General features: G+C 39.7%; 1 protein-coding gene across 3 annotated transcripts in view; it reads left to right on the plus strand.

The window, feature by feature from the left end:
• Nucleotides 1–27,478, plus strand: part of LOC149141551 (putative GTP-binding protein OBGC2) — a 396,755-nt gene that overhangs the window by 51,111 nt on the left and 318,166 nt on the right. Inside the window, exons 2-3 of one of the 3 annotated variants that reach the window (XM_089449015.1) lie at nucleotides 3,993–4,457; nucleotides 4,616–4,710. In XM_089449015.1, coding sequence (XP_089305141.1) covers nucleotides 3,993–4,457; nucleotides 4,616–4,710 — 560 coding nt within the window. Of the gene's footprint in view, nucleotides 1–3,912; nucleotides 4,458–4,615; nucleotides 4,711–27,478 lie in introns of all 3 variants that reach the window. The other 2 variants (XM_089449017.1, XM_089449016.1) reach the window with 2 other exon arrangements.

Genomic DNA, 27,478 nt, shown 5'->3' on the forward strand with positions numbered 1-27,478 from the left:
CTTCTTCATTTTGTCATTCAATTATGTGCATTTGAGCTAGTCACTTCGACTTAGAGCACGCTGGTTTTTTAGTTGGTCTGCAACATTGTTTAGTGCATTGAGTGTCTCTGTTCGGAGATCTCACCCTTAGCCCTGGGGGACTTCGAGTGCCTACTCGGGCAAGGTAGTTTCCAACAGTCTTTTGCAGTAGGATTGATCTTTGGCGTTGTGGAGGAGCTGAGCATTTGAGGACTGCGCAGTCTTGGGAGAGAGGGACGCAGTTCTTTTGGTGGGAGTTTTGGATTGGAGGTTTGTGGAGGATTAGAGCTGGGAGATTGAGCAAGGGATTAGCTCTTGCATATTGGAGGATTTTGGCAGAGTTTCGGGCTGAGTTTTGGTGGATTCCATTCAGTGGCAGCGCAGAGCCTTGAGGGACAGCGTGGATTCCCAAGGGGGTGGTTTTCGAGGGTCGGCTATTTCAGAAAAGCTTTCTGGGTTTCTTGAGTAGAGTCTGATTCCAGAGTTTCAACATTTTCTGAGGAGGGGAACAGCCCCAAATCCTCATTTGATTTCCAGCAGTAGCAGCAGCACGCTGCACGGCAGTGCTCCAGCAGCTTGGACGTAGTTTAGAGAGAGGCCATTCCTTTGCTATTCTGAGTGTATTTCTTCACTTGCCTTGTGCAAGTCGAGGTGCCATCTTTCTGATCACCTCTTGTACTCATTCCATTACTCAGTGTAATAAAATGGCTTAGCATTTCTCTCTGCATTTCTTGAGTATCTGCTTATATTTCATGTTCACATTATTATATGTTGTACTACTGTTATTTTTATCACTTTGAGTTTCCCGGTCACTATATCATTTGGACATGTTTGGTTGGAGTTTGCTTGGGTTTGAGGGATATCCCGGAAACAGGATATTACAGTTTAGGGCAAGATCTACCTTCTTAATGGTTTAGGTATTTAATCTAGTATTTTAATAATTAGTTCGTTTATCCTTTCTTTAGACATCCTTTATAACCAATTAGTAAGTTTACTAATGCAATGCATGCATATGTAGCTATCATATGCATGCCTTGTATGCATGCTAATACTCCTCTTCTGCCCATAATTTGTTGTGGGTCGTTACATCTTGACCCTTTTTAGGTCTGCAGCCTAGCCTCAGGCTGGCTGCGGTACTCCCCTGTGCTTTTGTCCATGGGATTTATTCTCAGAATAGAGGTTTCAGCGCTCTTCTAGGGCATAAAACAGAGTCGGTTTTCTTAACAAAATTCGGCTGTCCTTCTTCAGTGGATACAAAACAGTCTTCCCTTGAACTTCAGCCCGATCTTAGGCAATTAACTCGGCTTCTTTTCTTCCTAAGACAGAGTCAAAACCATCTTTAACTTATCTGGTCTGATTTCAATCTTGCTGGTCTGAGGTTTCCTGCCCTGAACTAGGGCTACAGAACTTGGACTAGGACTTTGGTCCTCTTTTTTAATTACAACAGGACTCAGATGAGGGCTTTAAACAGAGTTCGGACTAGGGCTTTCAATCTCAACCAGAACTTTATTAGGTTTGGATTCTGAATAGCTGTGAGAGAACAAACCCTGGGGGAGTAACTTGAAACAAGCTGGCTTCAAACTTGGCTGCTCTTTCACTTAGGCTTTGAAACAATGTTGATTTTCTAGGAGAAATCTGATCTTTTATTATGATACTTACTTCCAATGATTTCTTTAACCAAGTTCACTTATGTCATATACATCATTAAGCAATTATACATAGAAAATCTCAACAGTAATGCAATAATGACAGTAGAATAAAAAAGAGACAGCCAAGCACACAAAGGGACAAATTTTCACATGGGAAACCCAAACTCAGGAGAAAACCCAGCAATCTTTTCTTGGAGAAATTCTTCAGTTCAGCAGAGTTACAATCTGATATTCATAAGTCAAACTAGGTCAAGCAGACCACAGAAATAGGTCCGAATTCAGCCCAGAATTCAGTGAACTCTGCCCAGAAAAATTTCAGTGAACACTGCCCAGATTCGGTCAAACTGCCCAGTTAAGGCTGCGGTCAAATGGCCCAGAAAGTCTCGGTCAACTGACCTCAGGAAACTTGGTCAATAGTCATAGAAATTCAATCAAACTGACCTCAGGAAACTCCGTCAACAGCCTCAGAAATTCGGTCAAACTGACCTTAGGAAACTCGGTCAACAGCCTCAGAATATTGGTCAAACTGTGGACAACGACGGTCAAACTTCTTTCTTCTTCTCCTTTCTCTCCTTTGCGTGTGTGAACAGAAAACAGATGATTTTATGTGTTCCGAATTGATGTCCAAATGAGGGAGGCCGAGTTTGTATTTATAGTGGTCTAGTGGTGCAACTTCTCCTTGTGCTGGGCTGACCTGTACTTTGGGGCCGACCTGACCTTTTGGGAGGCAAATTAAATTTTATAATTTCTTTCTTTTGGTTTCCTTTTAGGGCCGACTTGAATACCGACCATAGCTACCAAAATTCAACAAGTTTAAACTCTAAGGGGATTCTTGACATAAAAAAAGTCCCTTCATCACTAGAAACAGATCTGCTGTCAGGAAATGTTTCCAATGAAAAAATGCCAAAAACCATATGAATCTGATCTGAACTGGTAATTCCCTGATTCCCCCACAATTGGGTGCCAGTGTGATGCAATGGTGGGGCAATTTTGGTAACTTTGCCATTATATTTAACACATATCTCCACTAGTATGCTGTGAGGCTCTATAATATTTGGAAAAATAATAATTTCTGGATAGAAAACCCTTTTTCCCTAAAAAGAAATAAATTGATCAAATTGTATAGGTAATGTAGTAGCCAGTAGAAAGTTGTGGTAAGTAGCAGTTGTACAGTATTATACAAAATTATAGCAAGGGCCATGCATACTTCTTGAAACATAACCAATGGTATGGACTATGTGAAGCAACAACATGAAAAAATAATATGTACGTCAGACTGTACAAAAGAGGAAATTAATGCAAAAAACTTATAAAGGAGATACCTCCAGAAAAAAATGTTTTTGGAAATTATTCTTGATGCAGACCTGGACGGAGCTGGAATTTGAAGAAGATCAGGATGGGACCAAAACGGGGCTCTGGTACCTCTTGATATGAGCAATAACACGTAGCCACACAATTTAGAGAACCTATGATTTTAAACTTCTCCACTATACACATAAATCTTTACAGTACACACTGATTAGAATTGAGTCAATTGACAGAATAGTTTAGCTTAAAATCCATTATCCTTAAACAACAAAGTATGGCTAAAAATTGCCAATGTCGAACTATTCCAAAAATAGACATATTCTTCAAAAAATGACTATCTCATCAAAATTGTAATGACATATGCTTCTGTAAGGATTATACATATGAACACACTGCAAGTGGTAGGATTGCCTGATTCTAAAGAAGTTAAGCTACAAGGACATGTTCACGTGTTAAATATATAAAAAGGGGCACATCTAAAACTGGACATTGATTTCCATCTGATATGTCTCCTATGGGCTATGATATTTCATGAAGTTGTTGATGAGTCTGGCATGTCATTCTGGTTGTTGGGGCCTGCTTTTTATTAGTATTGTTTCTTTATTTGATCGGATATTAAGGCAGAAACTCATTTCTCTCATCTAAATTTTTCCAAACATTATGCTTCATTGGTAAAGGTTAATCTTTCCTTCAACAGATTTTCCTCCTGCATTTTCATTACCATAAGATCCTCCATAAGTTTGGATGAAAATTAAAGTAGGTATTTGGTTATCCTGAAGGTATTGCCTTTATGTCTTCAATTGGCTCGTCAATTTTTGAGATTAGACTTGATTTACGTGTTTTCATTTTATTGAGGTCTCTTTGACTTGACTATGGTACTGATTATTACATATACACAACTTTTCTTGTGATAACTCAAAAATGTAATATTTCTTAGGTTTCTGTCTACACTTTTCTCTCCAAGTAATAAAGTTACAGGTTTTGAGCTTTAGTGATCTATTTGTGGAATGAAGGCAGGCAAAGATGTGGGGACATGCATTCAAGGTCATGTGATACAGTGCATATTGACCAAGGTTAAAGACTCATCTACTCCTATTTTGCATAACTTGGAACGAGAGCCTCATAAATATTTTGATCATGTTGTCATTACCGTGCGCTCTGGAGATGGGGGGCATGGTGCTGTTCTCAGTATGCCCAGGCCTAGAATGCAAGTTAAAAGTCCACAGAGAAAGAAAAAAGAGAAAGAAAAAAGAAAAGGCTCATATAGAAGGGATCCTGATGGAAGTTTGATTTTACCCATGGGTGGGCATGGAGGAGATGTTGTACTTTATGCAGATGAGAACAAAGATTCCTTGCTGGAGCTTCACCAGATCAGAAGATATAATGCCAAGCGTGGAGGGAATGTTGATGCTATGGGCGTTTTGAGCCCCATGTTGCATGATGGATTTATACCACCAACATTGCGAATTCCAGTGCCTGTAGGTAAGAATCATATAACATATGGCACTCACACAGCTAAATTGCTTTAACTTTTTTGGCAAAGTCACGGGCGCATAAACATGTAAAAATTTAATTTATATTTGTTTTTTCTACTGAATTTTTTTATTGTTGTTGATCTTAGACAATTATATTGGTTCTAGGTACTGTAGTGAAGCGTAAGCGAGGGGGAAAACTTTTTGCAGACCTTGCTCATCCTGGTGATCAGATACTTGTTGCAAAGGGTGGGCGAGGAGGGGTAAGCTTACATTTTATTGATCTATAATTATACATTTTCCTTTTTCCTTGCACCTTTTGTTACTTTAAAGAAGAAGTGAAATATTATACTGGCCATCACAGAAAAGTTGATGCACACACAAATGATAATATGAATTTTAATTTCTCAAATGACAACTTGAACAAAGATTCAAGGACATTTATCGAAAGAAAAAGAAACAAAAGTAAAACTAACTTTTAAGGTTTGACCTGCTTCTTAGTGGCAACCAAATTCCTTGTACCACACAACTCTTTTTCGGTGTTTGGCCTACCACATTAAAAGTAGATGACTTGCAATAAATGAAATAACCACCCTTAATTAACGACATGGGTGGCCCTTAAATAGGTGTACGAACCAATATGAACATTAGTAGTGACAACCATTATTCCGGCCATCAATTTGGTCCTTCTTCATAGACATCCTACATTCCATAACATTAATCACAACAATTTGCTCATAATTAATAAGCTTAATTTCTAAAATCTAACTGCATAATTTGATATAAACTACAATATTATTCCACAAGTACAACAAACTGTTAGCTTAACAGGTTGATTCCAATGTTGTTGGGCATTTGGCTAGTCTCGTGCCTATAGGTGCTCAGTTCGAATACCCCTGGCTTAGGTGAACAAGTCTACTTTGACAGGTTTACTAGGAATGCCATCCACAAATATGGGGAAGCATCCCTTGGGTTTCTCCACCAGGTTTTCCTTGAGATAAAAAGTAAAGCAAACTGATTTTTGGGATGGATTTCAAAAACATCATTGTCATTTCTCATGGAAAATTAATACATACCATTGGCAGTGAGGTAGTCCTACAAGTTTTCACAGGTTATGTATACAAAACTTCTCTTTTAGTATAAATTCTTTTCTATATTCACTAAATGAAAGAATAGATGGATGTATGGAATTGCATCATCATATTTCTTGTTTCTATCCGTAGATTTGGTGATCGTATGCCTATATTGGGTTTACCTCCATGCTCATATGAATTTATGATCATTGAAGCGCCATCTTGAATGAAATTCCCAATGAGATTGACGATTAGAATGCAACTCTTAAAAGGTCTACCTAGGAAGTAATTCCCAGTGGAATCATTGCTTGATATCTATTTTGCATCCTCCTTTTGGAAAATTAAATTTTTTAATTTGATTGATGCTTCCCAATGAGAGCATTGCATACTTAAGATACATTCCCATCTACTTTTCACTTTATTATTTAAAAATGAGTGATGTTAAACGTGCCAAGTGCATAAAATTATACATTAACAAGCAAGACCATGCATGTACTTTTGCGGCAAGGATAATCGTGATAAATGTCAATTAGTGTTGACCATGCATGATTTTTGTATCATGGAGGTTTGTTGTTGGGCATACCCCCTCTCGCCGACCCTTTTCAGGATATATATTGATGAGCTGGAGTCTTTCCTACATGACCATAACAATGACGTAGATGTCTGTCTTCTATATCGAGTGTTGATTTTGCTCCTTTTCGCCAATGACTTGGTCTTGTTGGCTTCTACCCTTGAGTGCTTGCAGAGATAGATTCACACATTGTCCAACTTTTGTGACCTTCGACAATTGACATTTAACGTAGGAAAACCAAGGCTCTGGTCTTGAATGCATAAAAAAGATCTCTTACAGACTTACAAATCTCCTACTGGGGCGTCAAGATTGAGATCACTACAACTTACACCTACATGGGAGTACAGTGCACGGGGCCTCATTTTGGTATGCGACATGCCCTTTTGCCTCAACTTAGTAAAGGATATGGTTTCGTGGCCCTCATTGAGAGAATGTTTCTAGAGTTAGTTTTAGGACATCTCGTCCAAACTTCACTTCATGGAGGGTGACTATTAGACCCACAGTTCTTTATGGCTCTGAATTCTAGGGATTGAGCTTATTGCAGATAGATTGGACCAACTTGGAGAGAGTTGAGACCCTACTTTTCAGACGCATCATTTGTGATAAGTGGACAATTCCACAACCCATTATTCAGGTAGAGTTCAATATCCACCCATTTTGCCTCAAGGTCATTGTTTCGTTTGGTCTCTTTCCTTCATAAAATCAAGTCTTTCAAAGACTCTGCCACTGGGAGAGAGAAGTACCCCTATCTTACTCTTTGCCAGTGTTGCGGGGGAGCGCTCCCCCCTCCCCTCGCTCTCGCTCCCAATCCGCGCTCCGGGCGGGAGCATGCTCCCGATAAAATTTTTTTCCCTCGCTGCCAATTTCGGGAGCGACATCGGGGGCGTCGCTCCTGGAGCGAATCGACTGACGCCGGGAGCGATCCGGGTGGGAAAAAAGCTGCAGACGCGAAAAAAAATCCAATTTAAAAAAAAATAAAATTGTTCTAAAAGCCCAATGGGGCAAACAAACATTTCATTATCACTTGAATGAGAGCAAGAGCAAGGAGAGCAAGAGCAAAGGAGCGAGGAGAAGCGAGGAGCAAGTGCCGAGGAGCGAGGAGCAAGCCTGCAAAGAGGTAAGTAACTTAGTAATTTAGTTAGTTTAGTTTAGTTAGGTAGTAATTTAGGTAGTTTAATTTAGTTTATTAACTATATTTAGTAAAAAAATCATGAATCTAAATTAAATTAATAGATTAAAATTATTAAATTAATTAATCTAAATAAATTAAATTAATTTGCAGATTCAAAACCTACAAATATCAAACATCATGGACCTGGCTATATTTCTTGGGATTTTCCTCTTCTCGGTCCTTTTTATGGTTATTATGGTGCTGGAGAGTAGGAAACGGAGGGGCCAAAATGAAGAGGGGGATGAAGAAGCTGGAGAAAGTGGATTTGATGAAAACCCCAGTGAGGAGGAGCTGGAGGAGGGTGAACATGACTCTCAAAAAACTAAACAAGACCAAACCCCATTGTGGAAATATGTTAACAGGCCTGAAGCAGGGAAAGGGGGTGGAACCACTAAATTTCATTGCCCCCATTGCAACAATGATTACACAGGTTCATACACCCGTGCCAGAAAACACCTCTGTGGGAAAAGGCCATGGGATGGAGACAAACAAATAGGAATCAAAACTTGTCCAGTGGTGTCAGCAACGGATAGAGCCAAATACATAAGGGAAGAGGAGGAAGCCCAATACAAATCAAAAAAATCAAGGGGTTTCTTTGAACCAAGCTCACAATCACAAGCACAAAGAACTCCTTCAGCATCCTCCCAAGGCAGTGGATATGGAGGCACAGGGTCATCAGGTTTAAGGCGTAGAACCATATCAGATTTCCTTGATGAGGGGTGTAGGAATGATGTGGATTCAAATGTTTACAGGTTTCTCTATGCATGTGGGATACCATTCAATGTTCTTCGCTCACCTTATTGGCACGAAATGGTTTCTGCCATAAATGATGCCCCTAAAGGATACAAGAGCCCTGGGTATGACAAGGCAAGAACCGTTGGACTTGATCATGAAAAAGCAAAAATATCACATTCTTTGAATAGAATGACAAGTTCTTGGACTGCCCATGGGGTGTCCATTGTATCTGATGGATGGACGAATGTAAAAGGCAAGCCATTGGCAAGTGTTCTTGCTGTGTCTGTTAGTGGTGCCATCTTTCTAACTGCACATGATTACTCAAACAAGTTCAGGACTGGCATCAACATTGCAGAAGCATTACTTGAAACAATTGACTGTATTGGGCCATACAATGTCATCCAAGTCATCACTGATAATGCTCCTAATTGTAAGGCAGCGGGAGCAATTATTGAGGATAAATACCCCAACATATTTTGGTCTGGATGTTTGGTTCACACATTGAACCTTCTGATGCATGATGTTGTCAAGAACAAAAATGCACAATACCAATGGATTGGTGATTTGTACAAGAAAGGCAAACAAATGATAAAATTTATTACAAATCATAGCAATACCCATGGCCTTTTCCACAATCACTCGAGATTGGAGTTGTTGAAGATTGCGAAGACCAGATTTGGTAGCTATTACCTCACCTTCAGGCGCCTTTTGAAGGTAAGAGAGTCATTGTCTAGCATGGTATCAAGTCCACATTGGCAGGGATTAAAGGAAAGGGCTACACATGCAGTTGATAGGCAAGGTTTTGAACTGGTAGAGGAGGCCGTTCTTGATGGTCAGTTTTGGACAAGTGTGAGGCAAGTATTGGATTTCACCAAGCCCATTTATCACATGATTCGGTTTGCAGATACAGACAAACCAGTGATTGGCGAGGTGTATGAGCAAATGGATACCATGTTGGGGCAAATAAAAGATATTGTTCATAACAGAGATCCCAACTTGTACAAACTGATTCATGATTGTGTGTGTGAATGGTGGAATAGACTTAATCTTCCACTACATTGCGTGGCGTATATCCTTACGCCAAAATAATACTCTAGATCTTGGTTGGGCCAACCTGCACCAGGGGGTGGGATTAGGACCAAACCCCATTTAGATGCAGAGGTAACTGGTGGATATTTGCAAGCATTAGAAAAGTTGATACCTGACAGGGAGGAATGTGCAGCTGTGTGCCTTGAAATAGGCAAATATTTCAGTGGCACTAGTTTGTTTGGTACCTTCCATGCAATGGAAGACAGAGACAGATTTGATGCTCTCACATGGTGGGAAACATATGGCGGCCATGGACTTTTGCCAAAATTGGCAAAAAAAGTTCTATCACAGGTTGTGAATACTTCTTCTGGAGAGAGGTATTGGAGTACCTACAGCTTCATTCACAATGTGAAAAGAAACAGACTCAATGAAAACCGAGCAGAAAGCTTGGTTTATGTGCACTACAACTTGAGGTTGTTGAGTCATTACTGTGATCGGGCTTATGAGGATCCCACATATAGAATTTGGGACAATCACCCAGAGGATGACAATTTGGAGGATGGTATAGTGCATCTTGAAGAACTGGAAGAGGAACTTATAAGGGATGAAGATGAAGCAGCTGCAGCTGCAGCAGCCATGCCACCTCCACCTCCACCATCCAGTAGCAGTGCTCGAGGTCCGAGTCTTGTTCCTTTGCTGTCGCCACCTCCATCTACACCCTCACGTGGAGGGCATGTGCCTTCTAGTTCTGGTCGTCGGTCTGTGCGGGAGACTCCTAGAAGACCACCACGACCTGCTTATACTCTTGGAGACTCTCGTGGCAAGGGCCACATGTAGATTTACAGTTTACTTGTCTTTTCTAGTTTCTATTAGTTTTCATAACTGTTGAGTCTTGAGTCCTTGACTCTTGACTCTTGACTCTTTCATATCATAATGATATTTTTTGTAAACAATATATGACTGTGACAATGAAAATTTGAAGTTTGAAGTTGGAAATTATAACTCATTGGTAATGATTGTGAATTATGAATATGATGCTTCGTGAAAGACTAAAGTTGTTTCATTTCATTTCATTATTCATGTTTCATTTTATAACATTTCATTTCATGTTAACAGTTAGAAGTTAGGACTTAGAAATATCTAAGATATTACTTCTTGTAATGGTTAAACTTAGCTTACAAGTACAACTTTGGTGATCAATGATGATAAATGTTATATATTGAATTTTCAATTTTGAAAGCTTGAAGTTGAAACTTTAAGATTGAATTTGATGAATCATGATTCACGAGACTCAATATGTTGCAGTTGTAATATGTATTTTACTAACTTGTGGACATGGTTGATGAAGATTATAATTTCTAGAATCTAGATGATTGATGTGATATGGTTCAATGGTCAATCTATGTTTTTTATGTTTTTTATATCTAATTCATCATTCTACATGTTTTCGCTGACATATATGTATCAAAAATTAAAAAATATGAAAAATATATATATATTTTTAACAAATCGCTCTCGGATTCGCTCCCAAACCGGGAGCTTCTGAAAATGGTCGCTCTCGCTCTTGTTTTCGCTCCCGCTCCCCGCTTTCGCTCCCAAGTAACATTGCTCTTTGCTTACAGAAGCTCTTGTCTTGAACTGCCCTTGAGGACGTGCTTGAGTTTGGTTCTCAATGGTATCTCGACTTCTCTAGTCGCTAATTATCTCCCTACAACACCTTTCCCCATTTAGATTCTCCCTTGATTTGTTGAGCCATCTCTTGGTGACTTGACAGGTATTGATTCAAGCCATCAAAGAGGGTATCTACAGAAAGTACATTTAGGTCACACGTTCCTCCATTTAGATTCTCCCTTGATTTGTTGAGCCATCTCTTGGTGCCTTGACAGGTATTGAATCAAGCCATCAAAGAGGGTATCTACAGAAAGTACATTTAGGTCACTTGGACCTTACGTCCGACAAACCTAGGCTCGAAGACATCCTTCTACTTAGAGCACTTTTTGGAGTTGTAGGATGGCATCACTGTCCACCTCCCTTACACACGTAGATATTTGATGCACTCACATAGTATCCCGCTGGGATAGTTTTGAGTTGGTTCTCATAGACTCTAAATAGAGATAAACCACCATATACCATGATAATATAGGATCTACCAAATGTGCTTCCTACAATTAGAGATAGAAACACAACTCATTTTTAGGTGCCCCCTATACTATGAGATTAGAGGATGCTATCATTGCCTATATTGGGATTCAAGAGGCTCCCTCTCTACCTTCTTCAGGTACTAGGACCAATGATGCTTAGCCCTCTTCATCAGGGAGATTCTCAGCCACAAACCTCAGTTCCTGCACACCATGTCTTCCCTTGGGATGACCAGGATGATCACTTCATACTTTCATGTGGATCCATCATATTAGAACCATAAGTGACAGGTAGAAGTTCAAGGTGCACGAAACAATAGAAGGGTCTCAATCTGCCCCTTCGAGGGATCGACAAATATTATGGAGACTAGTTTGCCAATGTTGAACCATACATCAGTTCACATGTCCTTAAACCATTAGAGGGACCAACTCTAGATATTTCTAGAGCAGAGCACCCCTGGCCTGCCCAATTACCTCCCAGTTACATAAGAGTGGCTAGAGATCTATTAAGTGTTTCGTTCTTTCGATCTTGGATGCTAGAAGTAACCCCCGCTCCTACATTCCTCCAGGATCATATGATTGGACCCGTCAATGGCTCTAGGGGACTTCAACAACATGTCAATGCCTAATTCGCATTCCTTGCCATCAATCAGTAGACTCAGGAGCCCTTGACATCGTTAGCTCCATTGCTAGATCTTCCTATCTCACCCATTCTTTCTTGTCATGCTATTGATTCTTTTGTATCATGCCACGATCTTTTACATGCAAGTCGCGGTAGCACTACCACTTGTTTCTTTCTTTATTTATGTTATTTTAAGCATTTTCTAGGAGCTACACTTGTACTTCCACATCTTATTCATATTGATTGTACTCTTCTTCAATCCCATTGACCTACTTTTGTGGCCATTTGTTGGACATTAATAAAATTATCTTTTCTTTATTCTGTCACCTTGGGTTTCCTATATAGGAATGCATTAGTATTTTCCCTCAATATTTGAGATGCATTTCATCCTATCTTGCTCGTTTTTTCGACACATATTAAGTTGTGGTTGTGTGGTGAAGGAAAAATGATATGTAAATGTTATAGATTGATATCCTTAACATCCTCAAGAAACTGCAACCTAAGTTTGTATCTTTTGGTGTGTATCTGTTTGTGGGATCCCAAAATCATGGGTCATATGACATACTTTCAACTTAAATTTCAAAATTTATGGATGGTCACTTAAAGTGTAAAATTTGTTGCGTTTTTCAATTTTTTTTCAACTTGATAAAGAAATGGAATAATTGAGAAGAATAATGTAGGCAGTGATGGGAAAATATGATGTTTGTGTTGCGTTATATCAAATAGTAACTTGCTTGAAGTTACTATTTGATATAGGGTTACATGCATCTATTGCAAAGTGTTACCTACTTTTAGTGTAGGCTATCATTCTTTAAATGGTAATTCTTAAACCATATTAAATTGAAAGTATTTTTTCCTTACAAAAATAAGGGCCATGAACTACAATGTACCTTGGATTTGGATTTTTCTTGGTTGTCGTGAAATTGAGCATGCTATTCACATGGGTGACATAAAAGGTCCTTTTGTAATTTGTGATGTTGTGGGAGGTAGTGCTTTTAACAATTTTAGGGTTAGAGATCTTAGAAAAGGGTTTGATGAGTATGGTAGATGGCTTTTAGGTAGTTGCACCAGGACTTTGACAAGTTGAGGAGTAATCAAGAATTGGTAGCGGGGTCTATATGTACTTTTTTATTAGAGACAGGGTAGATTGGTCATCTACCTTGTTATGTAGGAAATAGGTTAGCTAATACGACTTTTCAAACCATAGCGACCTATGGAATAAAGAAGTAGGGGATTGGTTAGATTGGAGAATAGTCCACTATTACTAGATGTTACTAGTCATTGGGAAATTGGCCTTTATATATATTTGCAAATATTTTCTAGAATTTATTCATTGCAAGATGAATTTGGATGCTTATGGCCCTTTTGCCAGATAATCTAGCAAGGGTCCTAGGAGAAGTACTTAAGGGACATCTACTAGACCAAATGACAACAATGGGACAAAGACCCACTGTCACCTTAGTAAGTGTCCCTTGCTATTTACGGACTTTCACCGATGCGAGGAGTCCCGGTATGAGGGAAATCCCTATCAATGATAGAATCAATGACTAGGTATGATATGATTTCCAAGGCCCATTCAAAGGAGAGGCTCAAATAAAGGCTCAATGCTTCAAAAGAAGTAAAAAGGCTCTCCAAGAAAGACCTATGAGGAGACCTAGACCTAGGGTTAATGATATTCAATGAAGACATGGAAGCCTAAGGTCAAGGCTCCAAAGATGATTAGGATTGCTCAAGAAGCTTTGTATGATGCTTGTATGCTTCTAAATAAGCTCTAGCTATCCTTGAGAAACCTAGAATGGGACCACGCGAGACGTAGGGTTTATGTGTAATCGTGGCATAAGACTCTCCAAAGTGCTCTCTAGGTCGAGGTGGGATGAAAGAAAGGGCTTGAATGATTTATTCCATCGAATACTATGTGCAAAAGCGCTCATGAAAGCCAACACACCTAAACGCTCAAGATGAGTTTCAAAGTTGGATCTAGGGCTTGAGATTTCTCAAGAATGAACCGTGGGAATTGCTCAAAACTTGGAGGATCACTAGAGGAGACATTAACGCAGTAGCCTATCCACGCGGATTTGAAAAATAGTTCTTCTAATGACTTTCGTAGGAAGCCCTATCTGGGTTGTCTAGGTTTGGAGGCCAAAAAGTTTGGAGGAGAAAAAGAAAAGGGAAGAAGGGATGATCACCAAATTTACTTGGATTAGTGCCTTGTCCTTGGGCTATGGGGTCTATGTGATTCAAAATTTGTCTGAAATTGTCTTCAAGGAGGCTAGAAAATGATGCCCTAGCAAGCACTCTATAGCATTTACCCACCCAACATTTATGGATTTACTCCTAATAGTCAGCTTCCTCTAACTGTGAGAACCCCCGCGCCACAAAATGAGCTTTGAACTTCTCCATGCTACCATCTGCAACATGTTTGATCTTGTAGAGCCACCTGGAAGTCATCACTGACTTCCCCTCAGGTCTTGACACTACCTCCTAGGCATCATTCTTCATGATGGAGGCACACTCCTCCACCATGGCATTCCTGTAGATCTGTTGACTGTCAGCCTCCTCATAACTAGTTGGCTTTGTCTCCACAACATCTGCCACAAAGCCACCCAACCTCTTTGGTGGTATGCTCTCCCTCACTGACCACTTGGGCTTCCCAACTGTTATCACCCAGTAATTTCCCAAGGTTAAAGAAGGAGATCACCGGAGTAACCACTAACCACTTTTGGAGATCAGGACCTAGCCTTCCTGATGCTCAGAGAGGGCTCTCTCTATATGATTTAGCTTTGTTTGTTTGGATATTAGGCTAGTTATGAAAGTTCAAGGGGGTTTTGATTTGTGTTGAAGATTGGGTGGTGGGGATCTTCAAACAGATGGATAGAATGATGTCTCTAGACCATTGGGCATATGGAGTCAAAAGAAGGGCAACAGAACTAGATCAACTCATTAAAGGGAATGTTCAAAGGGCAAGATAGCAGAGTAAAGTGTAGGTCTTTAGGCCAGGGGGATGGAAAAGGTTTTAACCAGGGTGAGAGAGCAATTAAGAATTCTCAGACCAGGATTGAAACGAAGAACAAGGGGGCAATCAGAAACAAAGGGCAATTAAGAATTCTTTACTATAAATTAAAAGAAACAACCTAAACTAAGGAGAAATTAAGAATTCCTTAACTTAGATTATTTGTAGAAAACATATATTTGCCTAACTGTTATAGCAGAGTGTAATTAAACAAATTCTGATATAATACTTCCAGTTATGGCATCCAGATTTAGATCAACAGTATGAAAACTTTAAGAAATAACAACAACGAGAGAAAATACTTGTCTACACTTCGCTCTGCACATGAATCCTTTGAAATATCTTGTCTTTATTCACCAATCTAGCTTGCTGGCTCAGTCAATGCTCCAATAGCTTTTACAGTCTTTCAATCAAGCAGTCTAAAGAAATGTCTAAGAATCCACACTACATACTTCAATTTTTGAAGTATTTATACTAAGGTGTTATTACAAATATCTCAAACTGATTTGAGATTTAATCTAGGAAATAGAAAATATCTTCTCGCAGGAAGATAGAGGCAGCTAATGAACTGCTTCATGCTGTCCCTTTTATTGTGGTACTGCTGGCTTTTATGGTTTATTTCTAGCTCTTTATGCTCTTTCTATTTAAATTATTTACGTTGGAGGTTGCATTCACTTATGTCTTTCATCTGATACTCTTTGTCGCTGATACTCTTTCACTTTGGTGACCTGTCTTTATCCTTTCTGTGTTTCTTCCTTTCATTGCTACAATTTACCTTTTACTGTGTGTTTCAGCAGTAAATTCTTATGTTTTATATGTGTATCAGCAATCGGAAGTGGATTTTGATCAAGTTTCAATGTGTTTTATTCATCTGCATCTCTGGTCTGGTTGCTCTATTCTGAACTGTCACTGCTCTGTTCCTTGTCTTCTTCTCGGCTTTGTGTGTAAGGGTCTTCATCTTCTGTGCATGTATAACTGGTCTTCTTCTTCTGAATTTGGTCTTTTAACAGGTTTCTAGTCCGAGTCTTGGAGTAAACAGGTTCTTTGACTAGTACCAGAACTGTTTATCCAAGCTGTGATCGTAGTCTGATAACTTGAAAAATTCCATAATATTTTGAGAAAACAACTCTCTGCATGAAGGGCGCTTGATGGCTCTATTTGCAATGGGATGCCTAGAAAAGGTCTCGGGGCAGCGTTTTGGACATAATTGGAGGGGAAATCGCATCGCAGAGGCGCAGGGTGGCGCTGGAGGGTTTCATAGGTCTACACTATAAAACTGGTGAAAGGCAAGAAAACACGGGTTTCCGGGGTTTAAATCTTTAACGGGCGGATTTTCGAAAAATGGCGCGAAATTCATTTTTAACGGAGGATGGGCGGTTTATCGGAACGGCGGGGAAGCGGTTTTAGGAGGTTGTCGCATCGCTTTTAGGCGTGGGCGGTTTTGAGGAGGGGTCATCCGATCAATGTTAGAGCGCGACATGTAGCTGTCGGGGGTTGGTGGAAAACCGCCTTATTGGGCGGGTAAAGGTAGTCTATCGGCCCGGCCGATATGGCTTTGGGCCGTTCGATCTACGGGGAGGCAATCGGACGGTAGTTGGGTGGGAGCGCTGCGCGAGGGGAAATGAACAGGGATTGAGGGGGGCCGAGGGTTTTAATTGGGGCGGTATGGATTAGTTTAGGCTTTAATCGTAGGTTTAAAGAGATCGGGCTGGGCTTAAAGGGGGGTTAGGGAGTCGGGGGAGGCCGATGCGGTTTTAACTTAGTTTCACCGGGTTTAGGTAAACTAAGTGAAGTTATAGCGAAATATGGGTAGTTTCTATAGTTTTAATTTAAAACTAAGGGGTTGGGGTATTTTATAGGTATTTAATTATTTACGAGATAAAATTAGTTGATTAATATGAAAATGCAATGGCGAGGGATGGGTTTTTCATAAGTCAAAAGGGTAAAAGGCATGCGATTGCGCATTTAGATTTAAACTTAGGAAAAAAGGCTTTTTTGTGGGTTTTTTGTGCGAAAGGATTTTACATGGGGGGGTATTGCTTTCCTTAGGTAAAAAAGTGTTTTTTAGGGTAATGAGCGGAAATGGTTTTTTTTGAAGGGGGAATGTGTTTATGAAGGGGATTCTGGTACTTGCATCCATAAGTCATTTAGCTGAGGGTCCGGTCTCTCCAAAAGTCAGAGAAATGCTCTGAGCCCCTTTGACTTGTAGGGTTAAAAGTACTTAGAACATATTTTTGGATAGGAAATTAGTAAATAGAGGGGAAAAGTGAATGAGGGGAAGTTAATCACATGAACTTGTAAAACTTTGTCTTTGTCTCCATAGTTGACCATACATGTTGAAAGATGTATCTAAGCATGATGCATGTGCTTTGATCTAAATAACTTTGCAGTTCAACAACCTTTCTTCTACTTACCCATTTCTTATCTAGAGGAATATTTTCTTCATTTCTTAGGGTGCATTTAGGCTAACAAAACCTTATTCATCTTTTTTTTTTTGGAAAGTAATCTATCTAATTCTAACCTTATATCATCCAAGGGCTTAGATTAAGCTTATGAGCTCCTTTTATTTTCTCTACCTAACTATGATCTGCCAAGATTAAACTATTTGGTCAGATTTTATTCTCTGATTTATAATCATAAAATTCAAATCATGGAATAACCAAGATTAAACAGTTTGATTACCATGGATTATGGCATGAATAACAAGTTGCACGCAATCATTATTATGCATAAAAGTAAATAGTAGTGGCATTTGGACTTGCACACTTTCATGGTCTCTTTGTTTTTGGGGTTCATATATTTTCATCCTTTTGACCTTCTCTTATTCTTTTTGTCTTTTGATTTATCTTTTAGGACATACCCTCTTTACACTTTTTAATTTTTTATAATATGGAAAACATTTGCAGAAAGCAAAGGTATGTACAATATTACAAGGCTTAACCTTAGTTATTCAAAATTATGACTCCTATTGGTATAGGAACCTAACACCAACAACGTCCTGAGCCTCCTTTAGGGTCTCATGAAGCCATCTTGGCTTCCTCTTCCCACTAGTAGCCTCCTCTGGTTGAATGGGAAAATCCTCAATTGGGGCGTCTCCTCCAGATGAGGAAGGCTCTGTTATGATCAATGGAGATCCTAGAATCTGAGATCTTGCACTTGACGACCCTGCATCAGATGATCCTGCACTCTATCAACTTGTCACGCCCGAAGAAGGTAAACCTCCTATCCTAGTGTACCACTTGATGCTCTTGAAACCTATGGTGTGGTCCCTTACTGAGGAGCCTGCTGTTCTACTTGATCAACCTCCCGAGACCTCTTCAAGGTCCTCCCCTTTTCAAATTTTGCATCTCGGCTTTTCCTTTGTGCAAGAATATATATATGATAGGCCCTACTAGTCTCATTGTAACCCACTAGGATACCCTTCTCTGCAGTGGGTTCCAACTTCGTTCTCTTCTCCTCAGGGACGTGTGAATATGTAAGGCACCCAAAGATCCTGATGTGTCCAACTTCTGGCTTCTTACCGGTAAGCACCTCCTCAAGAGTCTTGCTCCCCAAGACTTTGTGTGGGCTCCTGTTCTACATATATACTGTAATGTTACACGCCTCGACCCACAAGAAAACATGTAATCTCTGGTCATGCAGCGTGGCTCTAGCTGCACTCACTATGTTCCTATTCTTCCTCTTTGCCAGCCGATTCTACTAGGGGTTACAAGGCACTATGTACTTCATCTTGATGCTCTCACTCCTACAAAACTCCATCTCTGTGGAGGTATACTCGCCCCCATTATCTGATCTCAACACCTTGATCTTCCTCCCTATCTAGTTTTCCACAAGAGCCTTAAACTCTTGGAGCCTCTTAAAGACCTCATCCTTGTTAGTTTTTGTAGCATTGGATGTTTTCTAGCTTTGAAATTTTGTGGAGAGGTTTGAATACATGAGATCTCCGAAACCCAAAAAACATTTATGGAAATTCCGCCTAGAAATGACTTAATTAGATTATTAACCAATTTTTAAATATTTCCCAAGTCTAAATTTAGGGAATATGGTTAATTAATCAAAATTAATTAAGTCAAGGCATGAATCATCTAGAAACTCACAAGGATCGACTCCAAGATGATCCTAGCCATCGATTATGTTTTAATCTTGTCTGTTTGTGCTCCAACAGAGGATTATAAGAGGAGGTCGATGTGGTGATGGAAAAGACACTTGAGAGGTTCGATAATTGAGCAGATCAATTTCTAGAGTAGCAATAGGCAATTGCCAAAGAGAGAGCTAGTGAGATGGAAGCAGTGAGAGAGGGGCAAAGACAGTGAAGCCAGAGGAAGGTTTCTAGATCCGGTGAGTGCATTTCTAGAGAGGTAAGAGAGCCACAGAGAGGCTGACGCTGGGGCAGCGTAGTAGCCTCTAGAGGCAAAGTTGATTTGTTGGGAGAGATATACGTTTTCAGTTCTAGAGGTCGGAAGGAGTTCGAGAGTTCCGAAGAAGCGTCTTTTTGGTCAGCAGAAGGCAAAACGAATTCATTAGAGTCCAATCCGAGGCTAGACGTCCAACCAGCTACGCAGAGCAGTGCAGAGGCTAACGCAGAGGCTCAGAGGGCCAAAATTCTGAAGGCAAGTTGTGCCGAGAGATTGCCTGTGGGGAGAGTAAAATTCCTCTCCATATTTTTGCTAGTATTTATCTGTAGGATTGCTAGTTTCAACATCCAGTTGTACTCAGAGTATTTAACTGTTGCATAATAATAAAACCCTTAGCTTCTGCACCGGTTTTCCCAAGTTGGGTTTCTCTGGGGACTTTTGTCCAAAAATAATTGTGTCATTTTATGTGTGTGTACAAGCATTTCTTCCAGCATTTATTCTTCCACAGTTCTATTTGTGTAGTTTGAACCGTGATTTGTTCAGTATTTGCTGTAGAAAACAATAAATAAATTGTTAAATTAAATTAACAATTAAGATAATAATTTCCAGTTGCTGCAATAGGATTCCAATTTGGAATTTTCACAATCCTTGGTCTTCAAAAAGAAAATCCAGGTCTTCTTGGAGTGGTCATCAATGAAGGTCACATAGTACTCACATCTAGTCAATGATACATGAGACATAGGACCACAAACATCCAAGTGTACCAAGTCAAGGATACCTGCAGCTCTGCTGTCACTGCTCAGGAAAGGTGTCTTGGCGTACTTTCCCAACACACACCCCTTGCACACATCATGATGATCAGTGCTGAAATTTGGTAATCTTGTAACGATCTCACTTAGCATCCTGAAAGCTCCATGGTGCAAGTGGGCCATCCTCCTGTGCCATAGCTCACACAACTCATTGCCGCTGGCTTGCACCACCAAGGCTTTAATAGGCTGAAACGTAAACCTATATAGCCTCCCACTCCATACTCCAATAGGTCTAACATGCTCAACACTATATCCACTGGGATATATCAACACCTGTCCTCTACGGAACACCACCTCATACCCCTTGTCCTCCAAGCTGGAAACTAATATCAAGTTCTTCTTCAGCCCTGGAACATAAAGAACATATGTCACTTTCATAGGAGGTAATGAATCCCTCTGAAATGATAATGTCCCCACTCCTGCTGCTCTCACTCTCGAGTTATCTCCAAGCAAAAACCTCTAAGTCAATATCATCCTCTGAGAGACTTGTGAAGTGCTCTCTCACTCCAGTCATATGGGAAGATGCTTCACTATCAACAAACCATGCACGAGAAGATTTAACATGAGTGGCTAAACTCACCACTAAGGAAAACTCATCCACCTCTGCTAATAAGGCAAACTCATTGTCAGTTCTGGAAGTGAACCCATGCACCTCTGCTGAAGCTACAACTCCTTGCTTCTTCTTGTTCTTCTTGTTGGGACATTGAACAACATAGTGACCCATCTTCCCATAAGCAAAGCATTTTACTTTGCTCTTGTCCTTCTCCTTCGTCTTCTACTTCACCTTCTCCTTCTTTGCTCCACTAGAAGACCCTTTCTTGGCTATCTTCTTGCCATTCGCTGCGAGGGCGATATTCTCCTCCTCACCTCCCCCACCACTCTGACTGCCCACCTTAGCACTCCTCCTGATCTCCTCTTGGATGAAATCATCCCACATCCTCCTCCAATCTGGAAAGTGCTCTCTGGCCACAATGCCATGTATGAATCCATCCCATTTCTGGGTGAATCCATCTAATGCAATCCTAACCAACTGGTTCTCTGGGATAGCCTCTCCCATGACAACCAACTCATCCTTCACCTGTGAGATCCTTGTGAGGTATGAGGTCACACTGTCAGTCTTGGTCATCTTGGTGTTTCTTAGCTTTTGCGTCAACGCCATCTTCCTGTTCTCACTGGAACTCTGATGTAATGTGACCAAGGACTCCCACATTTGATAGGCAAATCTCATTTTGTTCACATGAGGGAATAAATGGTCTTTAATGGCATCTAAAAGGATCCTCTTAGCCTTCACATTTTTCTCACTGAAGTCCACTAACTGAGCTATATCAGTAGGTGGTTGCACATGAGCCTGAACAATGTCCCACACTTCAACTTTCTTTAGTAAAAGCATTATCCTCTCCTTCCAGAGGCCAAAATTATCAGCCCCACTCAATCTGCACTCTACCCTCAACCAAGTAGCCATGATCTTCACAACCAACAAAATGGAGCAAATCTGATACTAGGCAGTCTCCTCCCTCTTAACCAACAACTCTTTGGGTTTCTGACTGAGGTTAGTAACTGCTGTTCACTGAATATGCAGAAGTTTTGCTTGTTGGTCTTTATATCAGCTGATGCAAAAGTGTCAAGTCTGAACTCTCTTTGGCTCTTGATACCATGTAGAAAAATTTGCTCAAGCTGTTGCCAAATCCAGTTTTAAGTTTTGCATGGTTTAATGCCCAAACCCATCATAAAACATGAGACTGATATTTATACCAGATTTGCATTTACTTGAAACACAAGGACTACTCTACCATTTAGCTTTTCAATAACTGATACAACAGAAAATTGCAAGAACACACAAGAAGTTAACACACTTATTTTGGTCAACTAGACCCTGGAAAAACCCACAAGGGGAAAACCAGTCTTCAAGGAGGATTTTATTTTTGCTTTTTTAGAAAATTCTTACAACAAAAATATAACAAGAGATTCAACTTATCTCTTCCCTTGAAGAAACATTTTTGAGGTCCTCTTAACTGAGTTTTTGGATTGATATTTTGTTCCCACAGTCTGCGCTCCTTCAGTTAGATTTTCAGCCTCTTTCATTGCTGGAAATGACCCACAGAACAGCCAATATTCTGCTCAGGAAAACAAGTTTGTACAGTAGGTAATACTCATTGTATCTCCTTCCTTGACCACAAATTGAAACCACTCAAAACCCTGGCTCGAAAAACTTGCTGAATGCACTCAGAACAGGCCCGAAAATTTCAGGACTCACCCTAGAAACTCGGGATTCAAGTGCTGACTGAAGGAGAGATTCTTTGCTGCCTGAATACTGTGATTTGAGCTCCTTCCTTAGCTTAAACTCAGCCTTTAAGGAATTTGAACTGCGGGAGATGATCTTTTGTTCTCCGCTGTAAGTTTTTTTCGCAAAGTTCCCTTCCTCCTTTTGCCCTCCTCTCCTCAATAGCTTCTCATGAGAATGAATGAGCCTCCTTTCTCCTTTTCCTCCTTTTTGTCTTCTCAATAAGATGAGAACCCTAACCCTTAGAGCTAATGGCTGAGATAAAATCTCAACTCATTAGATCAAGGGTGGAGATCATTTCCTTTTGACCCCCTTTTTAATGTGCCCCCCCTTCTATTAATGAGCCTCCCTAGTAATTTTTAATGCTTTAGTACTATGGTCACTTTTTCCTCATAAAGTGACTTTAATAATATAAAGTGTTCTTTAGTACTTTTCACATAAAGTGACTTTTAAAACACACGTGACTTTAATAACTTAAAGTACCCAGTACAACTCGTACCAAGTACCTTAGCCCCCTTGATATTAATAAACTCATAATATTACTTAGACACAAGGCAATTAATGTGTCTCCCTAGGCCAAAAGGAGAAATGCCTAGGAAACATCTCCTTGGTACTGTTTTCAACAGATATGTCTTCCTCTATGGCATTGCTGAATTCTCCTTGGTGGGCGGTGTTGAGAAATCTAGGCATAGTAATTATGTGATTTCTCTTTTATTAGTAACTGCTTGTGAGTGCTTTTTACTTATTTAGATTAGGGTCTTCTTTTACTTAGGTTATTAGTATTCTTCTTCATCAAACAACTACCAATGCATACACCATAAAGAGACAAGAGACACAAAATATAGGCTATCAGCCAGGGCCAAAACCTCTCACTATTTGAGAGGAAAAAACGAACAAATTCTTCTTATAGAGATTCCAGTTGACAAATACCAAAACCAAGACCCTTGACCTATTAGATCTCTCCAAGACCAAGACACCAAGCTTCCTATCTTGCCCTCTTGAATCGATGATGGTCAATTGCCTGCTCCTTCCTTCTGCTTCGATTTCCTTTCAGATTCCGACTTCTTTTCCTCTGTTTCAAGCCCGCAACATTTCGGCCCTAAATCAAAATCCTTGCAACTGTAGATGACAGTCCCTGATTTACTACACTTAAGGTGGACACTTCTTTGGTAACTCTGCCTTCCTTATGATTTCAATCTGATTGATTTTTGAAATCGGCCTTATTGCAGCAGATGGTTAGCCTTCTCTTTGCATATGTGACAGCTATAATACCCTAAAACAGACCCAGGATTTGGAGTTTAGACCTTCGCTGATCCCTTTGACTTCCTTCACACTTTTCTGCTTCAGACTTGATCATCGAAAATTCTGTCCTGAAATGAAGACGCACTGCACTATATATAGTTGTTTCCCAAGGTAATTAGCCAACCTGTCATGTACGTGAGTCGACGTGACTGTTGGAGGAGACAATTAATTCCATTTAGAAGCCGACTTGAGGTTAATGCTTGTGCTCGGTCTTGGAGTCTTAATGCTTGTGCTCGGTCCTTACGTTATCTAGGAGTCTTCATGTTTGGGACTTCTACATAGGGCACCGACCATCCGTCACTTTCATCCATGAGTCAGCCATGTCATTATCAGAAAGTTATCCATCAATCCATATCTGGCCTTCCTTCATGCCATGCTGCTTTCTTCATGCCATGTTTACTTAAGGGTCTTTCATTCTACTACATGTGCATCGGTGGTGGAAGATATCCATAGATCTTCCCTCGACAACCCTACATAAACCCATCAAGATATTTGTTCAAAAATAAAGTAATGAACACTAAAATCAACATTACCTTTGTGATGATCTTTCATCATGACATATTCTAGTTTGCATCAACATCCTGCATTCATATCGACACATCTCCCAAATATATATATTGTCAAGGGTCTCTTTCTTTTTCAGACTCCATCAGAGTCTTCATATCTTTCATGGAGATATCCTAGTAAAATCTTCTTGGTCTTTAGGATGTTGATTGCCTTTACCATGGTTACATATTCCACGATCTCTTCCTTCCTTTTTTCACACGTAACATTCCCAGGAGCTTTCAATCAGAGTTCCTCAATTGTTGTCAACCACCTCATACTTTATATGAGGACATATTATGTTGATTTCATCTAGTGAATGTGTGACCCATGCATTCTTGCATTCCTTCGAGGGAGGAGATCCTTTCTTTTGATTATGCTTCTCAAGATAGAGCATTGATCCATGTTACCTGTAACCATATGACATGACTTCCACAATATCAAATGTAAGCATACATACCTCATTTTTACTTTGGGTCATCCAAATTTCCCGCAACAACTTCCTTGATTGAAAGAGCTTAAATCCCTTGATCTGCTTCACTTTTATGCCATCATACCTTCATCCCATGAATTCCACAAGTTTGGAATTCTTGATGAAACAATTGCTTTTCCTCATGATCAGTGAATCTTTCGATGAAGATTCCATCAGAGAATCTTGAGGATCTAGAGTATCCCCATCAACAAATGTTTCCTTTTGACAGATGTATGATGAACCTTGTACAAGATGACCTTGCCATTTATTTTTCCAATGAGATTCCCAAGAGCTATATCCTTGAATTCCATAGATTCTAACCATCTTTCATGCTTCTCTATGATGATTGTATGAAAATGTAACTATGTTCGATCTTCATTAATGTACTTGAGTCATCATGTAATGTACTTGTCAAAAGAATAAAGAAAAGAATTATTATTATTATTATTGTGACTTATTAAAGCATGGGTTTCATGCTTGGGTCACCATGTTTTAGGTCAAAGTCCCCTTTGAGGACTTCTAGGATTTATTCTGAGTCAATAGAGTCATTGCATTTTTAAAGAGACCCTGCTTGGGCTTTTGAATAATGTAAAAAGATTAAGTATTGAGTCAAATATGATTTATGTAACCTCCACACCATGTCGGCCTAGAAGAAGGTCAAGTCGGCCTAAGGACTCTATTCAGCCTCACATGGAGCCTATAAATACAAGCTCATCGAATTCATTTGGAGCATCATTCTCACACACAAGTTCGAAATCTCTTTTAGCTGGGAAAAAAGTGCAAAAGTCTCTTGTAGCAGGGAAGAAGGTGTGAAGCCTGTTGCTGGGAAGCTGAAGTGAATGCGAGTTTGGTGAAGTCCAAGGAGAAAGGGAAAATCGAAATTTTGGTGCCTCTCTCTCTCTGTGTTTTGTGGTCTGGATTAGGAGATCGAAGTCTCCTAAGTTTCACTGTTGCTGGAAGCTGCTGCCTAGTCGAAGTTGCTGGAAGGGGTCAAAGATCTGGAAGGCTGACTTGGTGTGGAGGGAAGGTTTGGTCTTGGTCTAGGGTGAAGAGTCTCAAAGAATACTAATGAAAGGAAGAATTATTTTGACTGGGTTTTCCCCTTGAGGGGGGTTTTGCCCTGGCATAGTGCCTACATCTGGTGTCTATTGTTTTATGTGCTGCTGCTTTGGTAATTGCTTGATGAACTAAAAGAAAGAAGATATAAATAATTGTAATAATAAGAAACATCACAAGTAATTATCAAGTATAAGAAAATCTTTCTGACTTTCTGATTTTCTAACATGGTTTTAGAGTTTTGGTGAAGAAGGAAGTAAAAGGCAGTCTCAAGCGCCTGATCAAAGAACCATTCAAAAGGACTATTTCAGGGTAGGAGTCTACTATATTAAGGAAGATGTCTACCACAATCAAGGGAGAGAACAAACTTGAAGGGGCCTCTAACTACAGGTCCTGGAAGAAGAGGATTGACCTAATCCTTGAAAAGAACAAGGTACTGGACTTGGTGAAAGGAAAAGTAAAGAAGCCTACAGAGGATTCCAGTGATGCTAACAAAGTGAAATGTAGGGATTTAGAATTGATAGCCATGACCCTGATGGTAGAAGGAATAAAGGACAACCTTGTCCCATTCATAGCTAACATCGATCATGCTTAAGAAATGTATGAAGCCTTGTCAAAGTTATTTACTATTAAGAACATTGGTCAAGTAGAAAGTTTGAAGAATGAGCTAAAGACCACAAAGATGACTAAAGAAAACACTATGGCAAACTTCTTTGTGAAGGTAGCTAGAATCAGGGATGATCTCTTGGCCATTGATGAAATTTTTCCAGACAAAGAACTCGTGATCACTGCCCTATTAGGATTACCACCTACTTGGGGTGCATTTGCTGCAGGTCTTAATAGTTGGAAGGAAGCTCCCACTTTTAAAGAACTATGGACTGCCCGCAGTCAGGAAGAATTGAGGATCTCTTTAGTTGCCAATTTTGAAGGTGTTTCAAATGCCTACATTGCTCAACACAAAAGAAAGAGATTGAAGGGACCAAGGAAGAAACTTGACATGTCCAAGATAGAATGCTATCAATGCCATAAGAAGGGTCATTACAAGTGTGACTGTCCCGACAATCCAAATAATAAGAAGAGAGATAGAGATCATGCTAACTTTATTGAGGAAGGAGACTCAAGGAAAGCCAAGCCCGAAGGATCCGACATTAGGGACTTACACTATTAAGTCCTCTGCTTGTAGGTTTATATATCTTGTTTTATATGTTTTAGAATTTATAGGTTTTTAACATATTTTGGAAAAGACATTTTTATTGTTTTTATAAGTTTGTAGGTATCCCTCAAGCTTTGGAGGGAGCCCCCAACAACTCCCAAAGATAAGTATCTCATTTCCTTTTAGTTTTGGGTTCATGTATTCATTTAGTTTTTATTATATTAAATACTAATCACCATTCTCCCTCTATTGTCTTGATTAGGAAAAACATCTGCAAGGAGAATGAAGGAGGATCTCTTAAGACAATGTTGGTTAAGGAACAAAGGTATGCTTTAAATACATTGATTTTTTTATAATGAAAGGATTATTCATTTGATAATCTATTACTAACATTGTTATGTCTAGCTATATTGAATCATAGTGATTCTTGTTTTGGGGGATTCATCACTTGATAAATCTACCCTTCCCAATCATATTCTTAACTGATTGTGTAGAACCCTAGACAGGTTCTGGAAAACCCTAACCTAAGGGTATGCTAATATGAATGTCTGAAACCCTAAACTGCTTAGGGATATTGTGAAATGCTATTTGAAGTTCTTATTGATGATGTCATGTTTGGGATTTTGGTATGATCAGGAAAACCTAACTTGTTAAGGTTGAATGATAAGGTCTAAATCCTGAACCTTTGAAGTTTTGGTAATGTTGGATTTG

Source organism: Pinus tabuliformis, chromosome X, assembly GCF_031772625.1.
Source record: "Pinus tabuliformis cultivar Carrire ecotype Pingquan chromosome X, CPIR1, whole genome shotgun sequence".
Taxonomy (NCBI): Eukaryota; Viridiplantae; Streptophyta; class Pinopsida; order Pinales; family Pinaceae; genus Pinus; species Pinus tabuliformis.